Source organism: Prunus avium, chromosome 2, assembly GCF_965620075.1.
Source record: "Prunus avium chromosome 2, drPruAviu1.hap1.1, whole genome shotgun sequence".
Classification (NCBI taxonomy): Eukaryota; Viridiplantae; Streptophyta; class Magnoliopsida; order Rosales; family Rosaceae; genus Prunus; species Prunus avium.
The window spans coordinates 332,297-351,657 of record NC_142285.1 but is presented as its reverse complement, the minus strand read 5'-3'; the positions used below and the strand labels follow the sequence as shown (position 1 = coordinate 351,657).

The 19,361-nt window shown below is 38.6% G+C and overlaps 3 protein-coding genes across 3 annotated transcripts; all 3 read right to left on the bottom strand.

The window, feature by feature from the left end:
- Positions 1 to 1,948: 1,948 nt before the first annotated feature.
- LOC110758858 (VQ motif-containing protein 18-like) lies at positions 1,949 to 2,467 on the bottom strand. Its single transcript, XM_021960788.2, has one exon. The coding sequence runs from the start codon at positions 2,465 to 2,467 to the stop codon at positions 1,949 to 1,951; it is 519 nt and encodes a 172-aa protein (XP_021816480.2).
- A 3,686-nt stretch (positions 2,468 to 6,153) lies between these two features.
- LOC110758856 (uncharacterized) lies at positions 6,154 to 6,791 on the bottom strand. Its single transcript, XM_021960785.2, has one exon. It carries the CDS (start codon positions 6,635 to 6,637, stop codon positions 6,344 to 6,346), a length of 294 nt encoding a protein of 97 aa, XP_021816477.1. The 5' UTR covers positions 6,638 to 6,791; the 3' UTR covers positions 6,154 to 6,343.
- Positions 6,792 to 7,738: 947 nt separating this feature from the next.
- LOC110758852 (uncharacterized) lies at positions 7,739 to 11,395 on the bottom strand. The gene is made up of 2 exons (XM_021960783.2): positions 10,218 to 11,395; positions 7,739 to 8,484 (listed from the first exon to the last, which is right to left on the bottom strand). The coding sequence occupies exons 1-2, from the start codon at positions 10,960 to 10,962 to the stop codon at positions 8,474 to 8,476; spliced, it is 756 nt and encodes a 251-aa protein (XP_021816475.1). The 5' UTR covers positions 10,963 to 11,395; the 3' UTR covers positions 7,739 to 8,473.
- Between the last annotated feature and the right edge of the window lie 7,966 nt (positions 11,396 to 19,361).

Below are 19,361 nucleotides of genomic sequence, written 5' to 3'. Positions count from 1 at the left end.
TGGGGGAAGGTAATAATTTTTTTTTTTCAATTTTAATTGTTTAAAAGATATAATTTTTTTTTGAATAATGATTCTTTCCATTTTTAAAATACCCTTGAAAATGGAAAGACTAAAATACCTTTAAAAATGGATGGAAAATTGGATGGTGTTAAAGTCAGATGACAAATCATGGAATTTGAAAAATTAAGGTAACATTTTTCTTAAATTTTTTTTTTTAAGATGACAAATTGAAACTGAGGTATAAGTTCATGTGGCATTTTTACAAAAATCTCACACTTTTACTTTGGCTTTTAGACATAGAAAATAGTTGTCTTCAGTGTCTGTCCAAGGACATAGAAAAATTTGTGGGAAACATGAAACAAAGAGTTTAAACCAAGGAATATGCCCATGCCCTTGCATCCGAATTCAAATTTCCCTCCAAGTATATATTAGGGATATCTTGTGTTAGCTTGCACTATAGTACGAGTATTGCCTTGCACTGTAAATCAATTTGTACTACATCTTAAAATATGTGTGTACTAATTATGTACTATGTTGATATCAAATATCAATTAGGCCCTCCCAGAAGAGCCCAAGAGACTCAGGCCCATACCGTACTTGAGGAAGTGACTGGACCCAAATGATTGGTAGGACATAATCAACCTTCCCTTAGAGCATGTCCAGCGCATGCCACTAACCCGAGCAAAAGGCCCCCTGCCAGCCCAAAAGACCCTCCAGCGCGCCACATGCAGCCCGGGCAAGCCCTAGGTCCCACCAACCTGGGCAAGCCCACGGGCAATTTTTGCTTGGGCTCAAGCAGCGCTGATGTCACGCTGACGTCAGCGAGCGAAAAAAATCCAAAAAAAAATCGAAAAAATTATGGATGTTTTCCCTATAAATACATAACAATTTTATTCACTTTCCACACCAAGTCCTCATACAAACTCTTCTCCTTCCAATATTTGTAAATTGTAATCTTTTTTTTTTCTTGCATTTGTAAATTTTTTATATTTTCTTCCATATTTATTTTTTTCTTGCATAATCATTTTATTTCTTACATTTCTAAATTGTTTATATTTTGTTGCATAATCTTTTTTTTTTCTTGCCCTTACCCTAGCCTTTTGGGGCGGAACCGAAAAAGGCAAGGCTACCACTATTCATGTGAATAGTGGCAGCCCTTGCCTTGCCTTTGCCTTGCCTTAGCCTTTTGGGGTGGACTTGCTCTTAAACCGCCCAAGTCTGAACAAAGAGAAGGAAGGTCACAAACAAAATAAAGAAAGGATTGTGGCCTAGTACGCCATCCCAGGCGTCTCACCCTCGGAGACCCCAAAAGCGTCAAAAGCAAGGCCCACAATTCAGGGAGCACATTTGCTCTAACCAACTTGGCTAAGTTCATGTTTGCAAAACTTAAACGATGTTCTCAAGTTTGAAACAAATATTCTTCTTATTGGATTAGAATTAAAACTAAGGAGGACCCTCCCCAAAAATCTCAATTTACCCTCCAGTTTTAAAAGAAATTAAAAAATGTAATTCCCAATTTACCCCATCCTAGTTCCTCCACAGGGGAAAAAAACCTACACGCAAATATACATGGGAACAATATAATCACATGATCATCGCATTGGTCTTGAAATGGAGCTGATCTAAAGAAAAATAAACTAGAAGAATACATGCAGAAAGTTTGCAAATTAAGTACTATATATAATTAATTGCAATTGCCCAACACAAAAAAGAAAGTAAGAAATAAACAATGAGCATATAGCTACATAGTCTCCTTGCTTATCTAACATGAAGCAGGCAACTAAAAGAGAGATTTTCTCAGAAAAAGAAAAAAAGAAGAGAGAGAGAGAGAGATCCTGAGCAAGAATATTCTTAACCAGAATATATGAATAGTTTTTTATGGAGATAATTAAATTTGTACTACTACTTAATCATTCGTAAATTAAGAAAACTCTCTAGAGATATAGCACTACTGATCATGCATGTCCAAATACATCCAAGGGGATGGAGCGGAAGACCTTGATGAATGAAGAGAAGGAGATTCAGTACTTAAATCTTCAATAAAGCCATCCAAATCTGAGAAACCATCCAAGAAACTATTTATCTTCTCTGGCTGATGATCACCTGATGATGATGATCTCCACGTGTAGTTTTGTATTTCCTCCTTTACTCTCTGATCTCCATCATTTTGCAATTCCAATATTTTCTTGCTTGGTGATGAATAAGTAGAACATCTTATTGTTTTCTTCCTACTACCATTTACCACTTCCGGTGCTGTCGCAGGTTTTCCAGTGAGATTCTGCACCAGTTCCCGAAAGTTGGCCACATCTGTCTTTATGATTTCAGGTGCAAATACGTGGATTATGCGAATCTTTGGCTTGGACGCCGTCTTCCACATTTTATGTGATTCTTTGTGCATGCCCAGTTTAGAAGAAGCTGAACTTGGATTACATGATGAGTACTGTGGCTTCTTCATCATCTTCTCCATGGAGTCAACTATAAGAGATCTGATGTTTACGTTTGTGTGGGGAAGTGGTTAGCTAGATAGCTATTTTGTGTGGGAACAAAGCCAGATAGTATGGGGGTTTTGTAGATAGAAGAAATATATTGATACGAGGGAAGGGAAGTACTGTTCAAGAAAATGCAGGTTTAATTGAAGGCAAACCATAGCAAAGTTGTCCTTTGGAAGCAAAGATTAAATATAAGCTAAATATTTCCCAAGTCAATGGACTACCATAAGACCAATTTATTAGGCCCTGCCAGCATATATAATCACTTTTTAAATTTTTTTCAACATTACACGCATACATTCAAGCATATATAATTACTTTTTAATTAGCTTAGTCTATTGGTTACTTATTTTTCTAATGTTAAAAGATATCCAAATTTCAAATTCCGCCTGTACTTCATTGATAAAAAAAATAAAAAAGTTCATTGGGCCTTCATTTGGTTATTATGTCAACATAATGGCCAAACTAAGCCGATCCTTGATTTCCACACATATATATATATATATATATATATATATATATATATATATATATATTATGTATATTTGATTTTGTACAAGAAGTCACGTCTTTCTTAAAGATAAAACCCGTTTAGAAAACCTCATTTTTACTCAATTTCCTTCAATTTTGATCCAATCTATTGTAGCATGGTTAATTGTTTTAGGGTGTAGAATCATCATTAGTTTAGAGCTTATACTTAAGGTTTCTAGTCTCGGATTAAAATTCAAAATTTCAAAGTTCTTTATCCATTGCCCATCCCTCCTCAATGCCATTTGATTTAAAGGCTTTGTTCATGACAGGAGAAAATAAAAGGGCATGCAGTGTACCAGATGCAGGGTACAATGATGGTCTGGCGTGCAAAATTGTTGATATGCATAATGCACGTGACCTGAGTGCAAACGTTCAAATTGTTGCAGATTGCAGTTGGGTGAACTTATTACAACTGTGTTGTATTACTACTACTACTACTACTACGTACTAGTTCTGCTGCAACAATATTCAACTTTGTGCAGTGCAGTGCAGCAACTTGGAGTTGGTGATCACGTGGTCATGGCATTGGCAAGATGGCCCCCTCCCCGTGAAAGATATGTAGCCGATCATCATTTGCCTCAACTTCACTTGCGGTTTTGTTTGTCCCCACCACCACCACCACCAGTGCCCAAAATGTGCTTCCAAACCAATTTATCTTGGGTGTACTACCTCCTTGTCTAGTTCATTGTGGTTAATCAATTGTCATCATACACATAGACTCGAGCGAACAAATGTGGCCTCATCAAAATCTTGGCTCAGAAAACCCAATGGAAAAAATATGAGACGAAGAAAAGAGAGTGTCACACGCTCCATAAAGGCTACAAATAAAACTCAAAACAAAACCAAAATAACAAGTCAACTAGTAGAGACACGTTAACCGCTAAACCCTGAAAGATATTATTAAATAGCCACTCTTAAATTTCTTACATTTGAAAAATATGAAGTATTTACAATATCAGGATATGTATGATTATGTATCAATTAGAATCATTATTATGTGTGTGTATTGATGTGTAATAAAAATAAATATAGATAATACAGAGTGTTACAATTATTGGAATACATTCTCTATATACTATACAGGAAAAGTATTATTGGACCGCCTTATATAGGAAAGTGTTACATTATTCGAATCACCTAGCTATATATATATATAGGGGGGGAGCAGTTGTCGCGCACCAACCCAGAATAATTGGATTAATCCAGTTAGCAAATAGAACGTCTATTCTTCTTTTCTTTTCTTTTTTAAATCTGACCTTTGGAAGAGAAAAAAAAAATACATCTTTAATGACACAATATTTTAATCTTTTTTTTCTTCTTCTAAAATTGCTCAATCAATTTATCACTTAAACAAGGCCTATGCTTTTCAATTTTGTTGAAACTGATATGTATTTGTTAAACAAATCAGATGCACGCTTGGCAGAAATTGACATTCCATTTTAAAATTGATTTTTTCATTCGGGCTAGTTTTGGATCACCATATTCTTTAAGTCGATAACATCAACTACCTTATGTTGAAGAATATAAGTCCCACATCGGAAACTTGACTAAATAAAATATAATATATAATAAATGATTCCACTATTAATATCACCGAGGCCTTTTGTGATAAAACCCCACGCCTACTGGGTTTGTGTAGGTTGTTAAATTGGGGACAATATCGGTGTTGTTAGTAGTGCGCCGCTGACCTGTCTCTCTGAATTTAACATCTTAACCTTATGAGGTTTGACATTCTTTTAAAATTAATGTCCAAAAATTGATGATCCTAGCTTGGCCTGGGTTAGATGATTTTAAGTTGTATGAAACAACAATATTGTGTTTGTTTGAGATAAAAAGCCAAAGCTGAGCAAGCAAAATATAGGGCTGCCTGCCTTGTGTCAATCAGAATACACTTTTGGCAAACAGAGGTGGCGTCAATCCATTACTGTTAGAATACACTTTCTGCATCATGTTGATTTTTTTTTTCACTCCATTATTGCTTTTAGTAAAAACTCACCAAATTACTCTCTACCTTACTTTCGTATTGCATTTTAAGACCCTTGACTATTTCCTGCAGATAAATCCCAGCCATACACGTAGCAAGCTCACGGGATTTCTGAGACGTCCGATCCCTATCAAGCCTTTGACTATTTCCTGCAGATAATTCCCAGCCATATACTCCTTGTTGGCATAACACGTGTGATGATCAAACAGAGGGCCTCTTTGTCAGCAATTCCTTGGAAACTAGCTACTGCTGCTCAAGGAGTGTACTTTGCCTCCCTAAACATCTCCTCCAATTGAAGATCCTATAATTTTTTAATTAAAGATAGTTTACATTGTTAACCATGAAAATTTGTTTGGTCATTTGGAAATTGGAACATATATATGTAATCAAACTGGTTTACTGGGGCTACAACTAGAAGCCTTTGACTATTGCCTGCAGATAAATCCCAGCCATACACTGTGAGGAAGAAGGTTGTAGAAAGATCTGGAATTTAAATGTGAAACAGGGATGGCACTATCTTCAACCAATCACAACATGTTATGTGTGACAACTTTTTCATGTGGTAGTTTGTGATTGGTTGAGGATAGCAAAATAATGTTATCCCCATTTCACACAAGTTTTTCTGTGATTTTAGGATCATGAACGCCTGCTAGAAGATGTTTGTAATGCAGTTTGAGTTTAACGATATTCGTTTTTGTTAATTAAAAAAATAATAATAATCTCAAGCCTCTTCACTTCACTTATTTCCAATTGTTTTTGAGTTGGATGTTGACTTCACATGATATCAGAATCAAGTTATTCATATATTGATCCTATCCTAACAGAGAACTCTCCGCATTGTGAGCCCAAACCTAAAAAGCGGTAAGAAGTTGAAGAGAGTGAAAAATTACTAAGGTAAGGTATTTTCTGAATCAATTTCGAGAGTTTTTGTTTTCGGGCAGGTGATTTTCAAAGTATTGCTTTTGGGGCTATTAGGTAGGTCTCACACGTCAAGGAGGTTGTTACAACTTTTGGATTAAACAATCCTCAAGCCTAATTTATTTTGTATAAAAATATCAATTTCGTTCACCCCACAACCACTAAGCAAACTGTTAACAGTTTAGAAGAGGAAGCTTAAGAATTGAGAAAGCTAAGAAAGAAGAAGAAGAATCAAGAAAATGATATGCTCTGTATATTGATTTCACAGAATGTTTACAATCGTTGTGTCATCAGTGTTATATATCTCAACACTGAATACATATTTAATCAAAGAACAAATGAATCTCTCAAACTCACAAACATATTTAAGCAAACATATTAACAATCTTGTACAAAAATCCAAATGGAATATGCATGCTGATCAGTAGTATTTAGGCGATGCATTTTCCGGGCTACGAGGAGACTGCGAATTATCCCTTGAGTAATTTGTTGAAGGAGAGAGCTCACCGCCGGCGGGTAAGTCGGCAAGAACAGCAAGCATCCGACGGATGCTTACAGAGCGAGCTGGTTTAAAGCTATGTGATCTCCTGGTGGTTTTGGAGAAGATGTTTGATGAGTTGGAAAGGATGAGATATACCAAACCCTGAATCAGTATGAACATGGCTACCTTCACCAACACATCTGCTATGCTGCTTTCCATAATCATCATCATCATCCTGAATTATTTGTGTCCTTGCTAACCTGTTATCTGTTTCAGACAACCTTGTTTTGATTTGGCTGGTGGAGGAATTTGGCAAGTGATGAATGAATTTGGATTTAAAACTATGTACGACAGATGGTATTTATAGAATTTCCATGAGAAGAGAAGCATGCGAATTTGATTATGGAGCATGTAAAATATGAAAGACGCCAACCTCTTTGACTTGCCCTTACAGTCTAGAACTTGTGCTGACGTGGTTATTATCATGTTGACCATGTTGGAGTAGTTGAAAAGTAAAGCAGCAAATCTCGACGGTCAAAGAAGGAGCAGAGAGACTGGATCAGTTTTTGCATCATCCTAATCTAGATGACGTGTCACGATAAATAAAATAAATCACATAACAGACAGAATAAGTTACGTGATAAGTGATGTAGATACAGTGAATGAAAGACAAGCGAAAGTAACCATGAGATGTGGTGTGGTGGTAGCTCACTTCATTCCTTAACCATGTGGTTGGGGGTTCGATCCCCGCCCATGGGAATGGAGCGCATTTTGTGGCCAGCTGTTTACCTCTTTTGGAGAGCTCCCGGGACGAAAGGGATTAGTCACTACTGTCGGCGGTGGACACCCTTGGATCTCATCCAGAAAGACAAGCGAAAGTAGCTAAGAAGGTAGATAGTGCTTGATTTGATTATCCAATAGTTTGCATGTTAGACGAAGCAAGCACTCAATCATCACCTAATTCGCGTCAATAAAATAACACTTGAATGGATTGTCTGCGAGTGTTTGTTAGTTTGATTAGGATGTGTTTGTTTGATAATAGTTATAATAAGAGGTCAAAAGCAGCACGTGATTAAAGAATCTGTATATATTATTACTTTACGCGTCTTTTGATGATTTGTTTTCTACCATCTACCATGATATGAGAACAGACGTATGGCGGTGATGGAGATGATGATGACCCTCCACCTGCTATTGCCTGTTTCCAGAATAATAATTGAAGTGTGGAGAATTGGCTAATTGCTTCCACGGCTCTCAGAAAGTCGTAACTCACAAGTTAGAGACAGCTTAGCAGCAGTTCTCTCTTTCACGCACTTGACAAGTTCACATTTCGCATTGCAAACGGTTCTTCTCAACAAATGGTCAATCCGAATATTCATGTTAAACTTTTCAACAATCCTTTTATTGACCTAAAACATACTAGGACAGGCTGCCTCACTTTGTTCAAACGCCATCCCTTCCCACCCCAAAAATACAGATTTACAAAGAAAAAATAATAAAAGAGCTGAGAGCGTGATCAGTTACAGTACATAACGGTCGATGCGATAATCTTTCAATTAAAACCTAATCATGGCAGAACTGGCACAAAACCTGTTATTTGGATTACAAAACGAAGCTGCGTTCCTGGGTGGATAAGCCGGTGGGGAATGTGAACTGCTACTTTTCAGATCCAGAACACACATACATCACCACAGGTAACAAACTCCCCTTGTTAAAAGAGATAATGATGGAAAGAAGCGACATCACAGAACAGTAGTCAGATCAAAGGTTGACCGATTCAAGGAACAAACGAGGTTAAAACAACTTTGCGGCATCACAAACCAAAGAGGCAGACAAGCCTTCCATTTATTAACTGAAATTGAAGACGAAAAAGGTATACACATACTTTAACCCCAGCTCTGTAAAGGAGAGAAGGGAGGGGATAATGCACGATTATCACATATGATCAGGGTGCTGACTAGTTGACCTAGACCAAGGAAAAGGTAAGCAGGAAAAAGTGGCATAACCATCCTCTGCAGATTTACACTTCAATTTTATGGTGACACTCAAGTTTCCTCAAAACAGATCTAACTACAAATTTCCTGCAATCAAATATTGAAAGAGATATATTAGTAAAATCTATAAAGCCTTGCTCTTGGATATTTGGCATTTAAAAATTGATTACAAGGTAAGAATTAGCCAGGTGACATGACATTGTGAACTTCACTCTGGCCATCATGGTTTAAGCATAGGCCATGCAGAAGCTAGAACAGACATTTTGCAACTTTGGCCCCAAAGATTGCCTAGGAAGATGATTTCATTGTCATGTTTTAGTCTTAAGTAACTACTACAAAAAACAAAGAAAACAAAGAGAAGAGTTTGCCCCAACTTAAGGCTGCAGTGCTAGGAACCTTCAAATTGGTACACAAGGCAATTTATGTTATCTCGAATAATCCCTGTATGTCCAGTTAGAAAATACTAATCCCAGTACAACTTCAATATAAATAAACCCATGAACCATAATGATGGGTATGAAATTGTTGGATGCAAAGAGAATAGCTAGATGAGTTAGAGGAAAAATGGAAAAGACAGGCATATTTTAAAGTGAAATAAGATTTAGCTATCCAGCACTTATGGTTTGAATTTATACCATAACATGGATTTAGTAAACCCTTGAAGCAAGACCTTTATAAATGCCAAATGGATAAGTGCCAACTTCTTAGTTGATCAAGCCTCCTAGCAAAGTAATAGGAGCCTTTAACTAATGTTCGGCCTCAGCAAGAATTGAGAGGTGTATGAAGTGGGGGATGCTACAAGCCACTTATGGCCGACAGGCACAGGACAGGCCCTGAGTGAGGAACCAGCAGGCCCTGGGCCTCCACATTGATGAACCATTTAAGCTAATGCTCGCAGGTTTGAACCATGATCAATTGGGTATGAAATTGCTGTCAAAGATAAAGATGGGGCATCTGGGAAACACCTAGAAGGAGAAACAACCTCCAAGCCACCCCCATTAAACACTGACAATGCACAAAAATGGGAACTCGCAAAAAGTTGATATCACTGAAGCATAATCTCTGGTATGATTTAAAGGACAGAACCCGTAAAAATGTTATCCATACCACAGCAAAATTGAAGTAGGCTACCTATACTCTCATGTAGAAAGAGGATCATGGACTTCTTTCAACCCACATATGTAACTGTTTACTGTTGGACTTTAAGCTACAACTCGGTAGATCCAGCATCAAAATCAACTCTTGTCTAGTTTGACTCATAGCTTTACATACACCAGTGAATGTTAATTATTTAAAGGCCAGAGTTTCTTGCTAATTTTATGCAAGAGTTTCAAAATTGTATAGAAAATTTTGGAGGAAACTCTTTGAAACTACCTAAAACATGAATAATGTTTGTAACTAAAATTTCTTCATTTGGGATATCATTCCTAGTGAAAACCAGGAAGAGTTCTATTTAAACAGGATAGCATACAGCATATAGCTGTAGAAGACACAAATCAAGTTTTATTGTGAAAACCAAGAAGAAAATAACAGGAATTCCTGTTTATTTTGGATAAAAAAAAACGCAAAACTCCGGAGGCTAAGACTTCTCTGAAGTGTTAATTACAACTACAAGATAAGCTCATGTTTGGCAAAAGCTTCAATACCAAAGATTTGTTTGGTTAGTGAACTCCTAATAGCATTCAAATAAACACAGAATTTCAACCTAACTAAGAAGACATGCGAGGGGTTGTTAATATGAGCAGCACACAAAAATGCAATCCAAACAAGGCAATGCAATTGATAGAAATTACGACAATGGGAATGAAAAGAAAACGAACCGTTGAAAGATGAGTCGGCATTGGCATTGGTATTGACATTGGGGGAGGCAGCGGGAGCCATTTCTCCTGGGTTGGCCATTTGCCTTCCACTGGCAGCAATGTAGCTGAGGCGGAGACTGCCCCCATGGGATCCATATTCCATGAACCAATCGTACTGATCATCGTCGTCGTCGTCGAAGGGCAAGGGGGTGTTTTGGTTTTGGTGTCGTAGGTGTGGTTGGTGAGTGTCGGTGGGGAGCTGGAAACGGCAGAGGGGGCAAGAGCTGTGGGAAGAGAGCCAGGGGAGAATGCAGTGGGGATGGTAGAGATGGTTGCAAGGGAGCTGCTTGGCGTCGACGGAGTGAAGGAATGGGTCCTTACAAACGGCGCAGAGGAGAAGGGGGTCGAGATCGAGCATGGAGGAGGTGATCTTGAGAGTGGGGATGGCGTCGACGGAGGCCTTGGAGGCAGGCAGAGAAGAAGGGGGGACGGCGGCGGTGGGTGAAGGGAGGCGGTCGTCGTGGTTGATGGGGTGGGTGGAGAGGTGGTGGATGAGGCGGTGGAGGAATGGGCTGTTGAGCAAGAAGTTGTCTTGTGAGTTGTGCTGATGGTCAGAAAAAGAAGAAGAAGAAGAAGACGAAGAATCCATGAGCTCCAAGAGATCGCTGAAGCAGTGAGGGCAGAGCAGAGTCTCCTGGGCAGAACAAGGCACCAGGCTCACGCTCATGTCGCATTCGTGGCACCAGAACGTCTGATGATCACCCATTTCTTTATTTTTTTTTAATTTAGGAGATTATTGATGGCAGTGCAGAGGGGAAGGGGAAAGGGAGAAGGAGAGGCGGCCAGTCCCAGTCACCAGTAGGACTACTCAGGAGGAGGGAAGACTGGCATCTTGTTTTGGATTTGGGGATTAATGCCATCGAGGGCATTCTGGTCATTCTGCTTTTTCAATCTCTGTCTCTATCTGAGATGAGATGAGATGAGATGAGCAAGCAGCAATGAGACTCATGACTGAGTTGGTGGATGATGGGTAAATAGTGTGAGTGATCCTCCCACCCCACTCTCTCTCTCTCTCTGTTTCTCTGTTTCTCTGTCCTTGAAGTGAAGGAGGCCTCAAGTTCAACCACAAGTACTTTCTGGAAACACGTTGATGTGTTGTCACTCGCACCTCTGGCAAGTCAGATCTCCCCCTTTCACTCCTTACTTGCCTTCCATTGCATATTTCTTAATTATTAAGCTATTACAATATACAAATATTTGTTTACTTCTTTTTGGAGGTTACATCTCATGTTGGTGGACGACGTGTTCTGTACCCCATCATCAAACTACCCAAACTACTCATTTCTACTTGGGCTAATGTCTACATTTTTACTTTTTACCAAAAAAAAACAAAGTCTACATTTTTACATTTTAAATACATATAGTCAATTAGTTATGGACTTAAAAAGCATTCAATATTGACTTATGGCAGACATTTCGGAAATTTGTCCTTTAAAAAAAATTTAATTCCTAAAAAAAATAAAATATGAGAATGGTTATTAGCAATCATCTAATTCACAAACATGATTTGATGGGAAATAATTTTCCTTGTATTTTCTTTTTCTTAAGGGACGAGAATGCTTATTTGCTAGGGTATATGCTGTTAAACACTTGAACTACAAGTCTCTTGTGTTTTCTCATATTTGGTAAAGCAAATAAAGTAACCAGAAAATACCACTTTATTTCATTTCTCATGTTTTAATTGTGTAGAAATAAAGTTTTCCAATTGTACCATGTTAGACATATGAAAAAAAAAAAAATACCAACAATCTTTGTTGTTGGATAACATTGTAATCTATATGATAATAGGGACAAATTGGTCATAAAAAATGCATTTAATGTTGGCCTTGGTTTCCCATGGGAAGGAAAGTGCGTTTATCCCTTCTCTCTCTCTCTCTCTCTCTCTCTCTCTCTCTCTCGTTCCTCTTTTTTTTTTTTTTTCCTTTCTTTCTCTGCGCTATAAGCGGAGCGATCGAAATGCTTGGGATATTGACAAAGAGAGAAGCAACTTGGAGTTCCTCCCAATGTAGTTGATCGGAATTCAGAGGCTTTCTCTCATAACTCGAAGGCCATGTACCACTAAGAAAATTGGTGCATAGAAAGAAGAAGAAGATAAAAAAGGAAAGAGAGAGAGGAGAAAAATCCAAGAAAGAAAAACCAAGAGAGGAGATAAGGAAATAAAGAGGAAGAAAAAAAAAAAGGGAAGAGAGATATTAGAAATTATTTATGTTATTTGTAATTCAATAATGGTTGGTTCCTATGTTTTAGGAAATTAGTTGGGTTTTACCTATTCAATAGGTGTGTACTAGTTGTGGGAGAAGTCTGTTAGTATTGGTAGTAGTGAGATGTTTAGTTGTTCCTTAACTTTATTATGTGTTATTTAAGTTGTGTTTCAGTCAATTAAAATTCGCTTCAGTTCAACATAGCTTTTTATCTCTTATTATTTGAGTTCTCTAAATTTTCCAACATCTGGTATCAGAGGCCCCACTGGGCCTGACTTAAATTCACCAAAAAGAGCAGCTTTCTTGACTTGCAGCAGCAAGGACTGATGGCATTCGACAAGTTTCAAGAGAACTACGTGCAGCTAGCCATACCTCATTTTGATGGTCATTATGATCATTAGAGCATGTGAATGGAGAATTTTCTAAGATCCAAAGAGTATTGGAGTCTCATTGAAACTGGAATTGCAAAACCAGCAATGGGAGCATTGTTGACGAAAGTGCATGGTCGAGGTAGAGGTCGAGCAAGAGGAAGAGGGAGAGGTCCTCATGATTCTGGCGGCAAAGGAAATCTTGATTCCGACAGCAGAGGAAATTCTGATTCTAGAGGTAGAGACAGAGGTCAATACAAACAACAAAGACATCATGAGTCAAAACTCGACAAATCACAGATTGAGTGCTATAGGTGTGGTAGGTACTGTCACTATCGTTCTAAATGCTACGCTAACATGTCTAAAGAAAGGGGTGAGACATCAAAATTTGAACAAAGAGATGAAGAAATTCTTCTTATGGCTTGCGATACAAAGGAGGAATCCCATTCCAATTGGCGGTATATTGACTCAGGATGTAGCAATCGTATGTATGGGAGTAAGTTTGATTTTCATCATTTAGATGAATCCTTGCATACTACTGTGAAGTTTGGTGATGATTCTGTGATTTCAGTGATGGGAAAAGTGATATCCAAATCAAAGCAAAGGATAACTCCCTTCAAACAATTTCTAATGTGTATTATGCTCTTGCCTTAAAAACCAATTTGCTTCGCATTGGCCAGCTGCAAAAGAAGGGCTATGTGATCACCATCAAAGAAGGCACTTGTGAGATCAGTGATCCAAGAAGAGGAACGATTGCTCAAGTGAAGATGACAAAGAATCGATTGTTTCCTTTGTAAATCCAAAAATATGTTCAAACTTGCCTTATTACCAAGGTTGAAAATATGACGTGGCTTTGGCATATTTTTGATATGTTCATCTCAATTTCAATGGTTTGAAGACGTTGCACAAGAAGAATATGGTGATTGGTCTCCCAGAAATTGATTCTCCTTCTCAAATTTTGTGAAGAATGTATGATCGGAAAGCAGCATCGTCAGTCCTTTCCAAAAGGAAAAGCTTGGAGAGCTCATCAACCTTTAGAGCTGGTTCATTCCGACATATGTGGACCCATAAATCCTACATCGAATGGAAAAAAAGAGGTATTTCATAACATTTGTTAATGACTATAGGTGAAAGACGTGGGTATATTTCTTGCAAGAAAAATCAGAAACATTTTCAACATTCAAAAGCTTCAAAGCTCTTGTTGAGCATGATGTGGGCAAACTTATTAAAATGCTTCGAACAGATGGTGGTGGAGAGTTCAGCTCACAAGAGTTTGCTGACTTTTGTGATATCAATGGCATTCAAAGATAGCTCACAAAATGGTATATGTGAGAGAAAGAACACAAAAGTCCATTGGTGTCAAGTGGGTCTACAAAACAAAGTTCAATGAAAATGGAGAAGTTGATAAGTACAAAGCACGCCTAGTTGCATAAGGCTACAAGTAAGAATATGGTGTTGACTATAAGGAAGTCTTTGCTCCAGTTGTGAAACTTGAAACCATTCGTTTGGTCTTTTCACTTGCTACACAAAATGCTTGGCCTATCTTTCAGTTAGATGTGAAGTCTGCCTTTCTACTTGGAGATTTGCAGGAGCAGGTATATGTAGACCAACCCCTTGGTTATGTGAAGCAAGGGCATGTGAAAATAAGGTATATAAGTTTAAAAAGGTATTGTATGGACTGAAACAAGCACTCGAGAATTTTTTGAGAAAAGGCTTTCAAAAATGCCCATATGAGCATACACTATTTATAAAGATTGGAGATAGGGGAAGATACTTATTGTATGCTTATATGTAGATGATTTGATATACACAGGAAACCATGAGGCCATGTTTGATGATTTTAAACATTCTATGATGAGTGAATTTGACATGTCACATTTAGGACCGATGCACTACTTTCTTGGCATTAAAGTGGTACAATTTACTAGTGGAATTTTTATTTCACAGAAAAAATATGTCCTGGGTGTTTTAGACAGGTTTGAAATGCAGAATTGCAACTCTGTTGGTACTCCAACTGAGCTGGGATTAAAGCTGACTAAGAATCCTAGAGGAAAGAAAGTTGATGGTACGTTTTTCAAGCAAATTGTTGGCAGCCTCATGTATCTTATATCAAACAGACCTAACATAATGCATGTTGTAAGTCTTATTAGTCGGTATATGGAAAATCCAATCGAGTCTCACCTTATGGCTGCAAAAAGGATATTCAAATATTTACAAGGGACTAAGGAGTATGGTGTTTTTTTACAAAAAAGGGAAGAGTTGTAATTTTTTGGGTTACATTGATAGTAATTATGCAGGTGATCCAAATGACAGTAAAAGTACATCATGCTATGTGTTTATGATGGGGACATGAGCAGTGTCATGGTCTTCCAAGAAGCAGCAAATTGTTAGTTTAGCAATAAAGTTGGGAAGAATCTTGTTCTACATGGAAGAACTAAGCATATCCATGTGAGATTTCATTTTTTGCGTGATCTTTGCAAAGATTGAATCATTGACTTGAATTATTGCAAGAGTGAAGATCAGATTGCATACATTATGACCAAGCCTCTCAAGTTACCTGTGTTTGAGAAGTTGAGGAAATTGTTAGGAGTGTGTTCCAGGCTGGATCTTCCTTAATGGTGAAGCAGCAGCAACCAAGTTACTTGGAGACTCTTTCTAAACTGAAGTTTGAAGAACATTCAGTTTAAGGGAGAGTGCTAATTAGAAATTATTTATGTTATTTGTTATTCAATAATTGTTGGTTCCTATGTTTTAGGAAATCAGTTAGGTTTTACCTATTCAATAGGGTTGTTCTAGTTGTGGGAGAACTCTGTTAATTTTGGTAGTAGTGGGATGTTTAGTTGTTCCTTTATTATATGAGTCAATTGCTTTGTATGTGTTATTTAAGCTGTGTTTCAGTCAATGAAAATTCACTTCAGTTCAACATAGCTTTCTATCTCTTGTTATTCGACTTCTCTAAATTTTCCAACAAGAGAGAAGGCATAAATGCACAAAAAAAAAAAAAAAAAAAAGAGAGAGAAGAAAGAAGGAAATGAAAGAAAGAGTAGAGAGAGAGAGAGAAAAAGGGAGAATAGTGAACTCGGAGAGAGTAAGAAAGAAAGTTTAATTACTTTTTAATAACTAGTACCAAGTTTTTGAGTGTTTTTATTTTTTTTAAGATTCAACCCATTGGATGAATCCAACGACTACAATAAATTTGTGTCTTAGGGGTCCTCAAAAAGAGGACCTCAGGTGAGTAGCACTGCCCAAAAGGGGATGCTGGGTTTCATTTTCCCCTTATGTTCCTTTGTGCCAGTAAAAATTATGTTTAATTATTTGGAGGTTATTTTTATTTATTGGAATTGTTATAAAAAAAAATATTTAGAAGGGTGTGGGGGTCTTTTTCTGCCGGAAGGCTTAGCTGGGCCGGATGGTCGCTAGTCTTGAATGAAGCCTTCAAGTCCCCGTTTCTGAGTTAGCGAGAACTAGGCCCAAAGCATCCCGAAGGGAAGGCAAGCCCTAGGGGGTACTCTGTTATTCTTACAGCTAGCTCCATATTTTGACTGGCTTCTGATGCTAATACGTGGAATAGATGGACGGCAGCTCTAGACGGTGTACACTGCTGCTGGATGGTGTATGGTACTGCTGGATAATGTATGGCACTGTTGGATGGTGTGTCTAGATGGTCTTGTAAAATGGGGTCACATCGCGTGTGGCATTTCTGGAGATAGTTGAGAATGATGTGTTTTGGTTGTACAGAGATAGGCTTGGCATGAGAGTTTCCTCTGATGAGTAAGGTAATGAGCTTGGCATGAGAGGCATGTGGTGTGGGAGCTAAGAATCCATAAGTTTAGCAGGAGAGAGCAACTTGCTTGAGAAATGAATGATTACTGCAGTATATTGTGGAATGATTGGATGGTGTTCAAGGCTTAAGGTGATATTATAGAAGAAAATGAGAACGGGGAGGTTAAGGCCTTGGTTTTATCTAGAGCATGACAATGCATGGTTTGTTGGGTTGTTTACTGTGGCTAGAGCACGGCAGCGAAAGAAAGGTTACGGCAGCAAAGTGAAGGTTACGGTAGCAAAAGAATGGTTTGCTAATTTGCTAGAGTACGGCAGCAAAATGCCCATACAGCAGAACAAAGGCCCTGCGGCAAAACAAGGGTCCTGCAGCAAACCAAAGGTCCTGCAGCAAAACAAAGGTCCTGCGGCAAAAGGGTCCTGCAGCAAAACAAGAGGTCCTGCAGCAAACCAAAGGTCCTGCAGCAAAACAAGAGGTCCTGCAGCAAACCAAAGGTCCTGCAGCAAAACAAGGGTCCTGCAGCAAAATGAAAGCATAGTTTGCTAGAGTACGGCAGCAAAATGGTTATTGTTTCTGGGTTTGGAATGGCTAAAGCTTGAAGTGTTTTTGGGTGAGCACGCAGCAAGAGTATGGCAGCAAGAATGGTTGTTGTTTCTGGGTTTGGAATGGCTGAAGCTTGAAGTGTTTTTGGGTGTTCCCCTGTTGTGTCCTCCGCTGTGGATCCCCCCCCCCCCCCCACCTCCGGTTGTGTTTCCTCTCCCTTTTATAGGCTTTGGGAGTTCACTTCTCTATGCACGCATGCTACTCCGACATCGAGGTGGTCGCGCATGCTATTCCGGCTATGCACCCTTGTCTCCCAATTGAGACGACAAGGCTTCTTTATTCTATGTAGGTGCCGGGTGGTTGGTTTTTGGTGTCGTATGGGAGAGGTGCTGCACATATGGGTAGGTGTTGGGGGAAGCGACCGGTCGCAAGGGATGAGCGACCGGTCGTTTTGAAGCAGATTAGAAGAAGCTGGAAATCGAGACCAGCGACCGGTCGCTGCAGCTGTGTTGTTTTGGAATTTCGATTATGTGCAAAAGCGACCGGTCGCCAAATCCTAGAGACCGGTCGCACAGAACGTGCTGGTGCTGGGCTTTTCTTTCTCTTTGCTTACCCATTTAGTGGGCTCAAGAAAATGTGCTTGGATTTTGGGGCTCCCAAGCAGCCCAAAACCTACATTCTTTTGAACCTTTAATGGGCCTCATGGATCCTTGTAACCATCCACACCACAACCCGCTCAGCAAGCCCCAGGCACGTATGTGGCTTGGGCCCACTTAAGTTTGTTGTGTAATTTTGACACTAAAAGGGCATCGCGTGTTATTGCGTGCTTATGCTTGGGCTGTGTTGTATTGCAGTGGCTTGGGCTTTGCATTTAGATAATGCTTGACAGTGCAGTGGGCTAAGTGGGCTTGGGCCTACGAAACCTTGTAGTTCTTACAAGTTTGCATGTGAAAGTGGTAGACTCACACCACTGCCTCCCCACGTGCCAAATTGTAGCCTTGCTTGGCATGGCATGTGTGCATCAGCTAGGCCATTTTTATAGCATGATAGCGATTGGGCTTTAAAATATGCATGGGCCTGTCCTATGATTTTTTGGGCCTCAACAAAGGGTCATTTGGAGAAGATGATGTGATAGAAAAATAGTAGAGGTAAAACAAGTTCGTAGAATTTTTCATGTTGACAAAGCACCAAAATGGCATTATATTGACACCTAAAGCTCACACTACAAGACTCGCTCTTGGACCCCGGATGCACGCGTCAACCCACGAAGTTGTCTAACCCTACACATTACCCTTATGCCCTCATCTGTTGATTTGACGCTATCAACAAATTTGGACTAGCAACCCTACATGACATTTCGTTTTTCACCAAAGAGCAGGGCATTCTTCAAAAAATTTCTCCGACATTTGATGCAATTTTTTATTTTATAGAGAAAGGCATTGGATTGCATTAATAATTCAGACAAAAAGGCTGTCAACCACAAAGACCAATACAAATACAAATAACTAAAGTAATTAACTTCTAATTACTCTATCAAGTTAGCGAGTTGAATATTACATGATGCACGAGAGGTAAGTAAACAATCTCATTAGTCCACGTTTAAATATGAATATAGATAAGCTAATAGTAATTTTTGGTCAGAAGGAAAATCTATTAAAAGATGAAAAATACACTACGTCAATTACACAAAAAACTCAAAACATGAGCTTAGTCAAGTTAGCTAGAGCGCATGTGCTCCCCATTCCGCACCCGAGTCCGGATCCCTCTCCTTATAGTTTAGATTATATTAAAGTAGAATATCGCTTATTTAAAATAAATATATAAAAAAAACCTCAAAACAAGAAGCCCAACAAAGCAACACAAATAGGCCAAAGGCCCACCCCAAAGCCAATTAAATGCCCCAAGCAAACATGAAGTCCAATCCAAACCTAAAGCATGGATTTTCTCAAACTCTTGCATAAGTCAGAGTCATTCTATAATGAGGGCTTATATATGGCCCTTATATGAGGTCTTATATTTTAACCGTTAAATTAGGTTAATCAATTTGATCCAACACAATTTGATCCTACGCCTAATTACTTTGTCTATATTAGTTACAATGACCCACATAAACAAGAAATTATAGAACACTACGATTGGACAGGTTGACACAGTTAGTATTACCATTCATCGAGATATATAGCAGAGCAGTGGAGGAACCAGGATTATGTGT

Excerpts from the sequence above, each read along its gene's own strand:
- LOC110758858 (XM_021960788.2), bottom strand. The coding sequence starts at position 2,467 with ATGGAGAAGATGATGAAGAAGCCACAGTACTCATCATGTAATCCAAGT.
- LOC110758856 (XM_021960785.2), bottom strand. The coding sequence starts at position 6,637 with ATGATGATGATGATTATGGAAAGCAGCATAGCAGATGTGTTGGTGAAG.
- LOC110758852 (XM_021960783.2), bottom strand. The coding sequence starts at position 10,962 with ATGGGTGATCATCAGACGTTCTGGTGCCACGAATGCGACATGAGCGTG.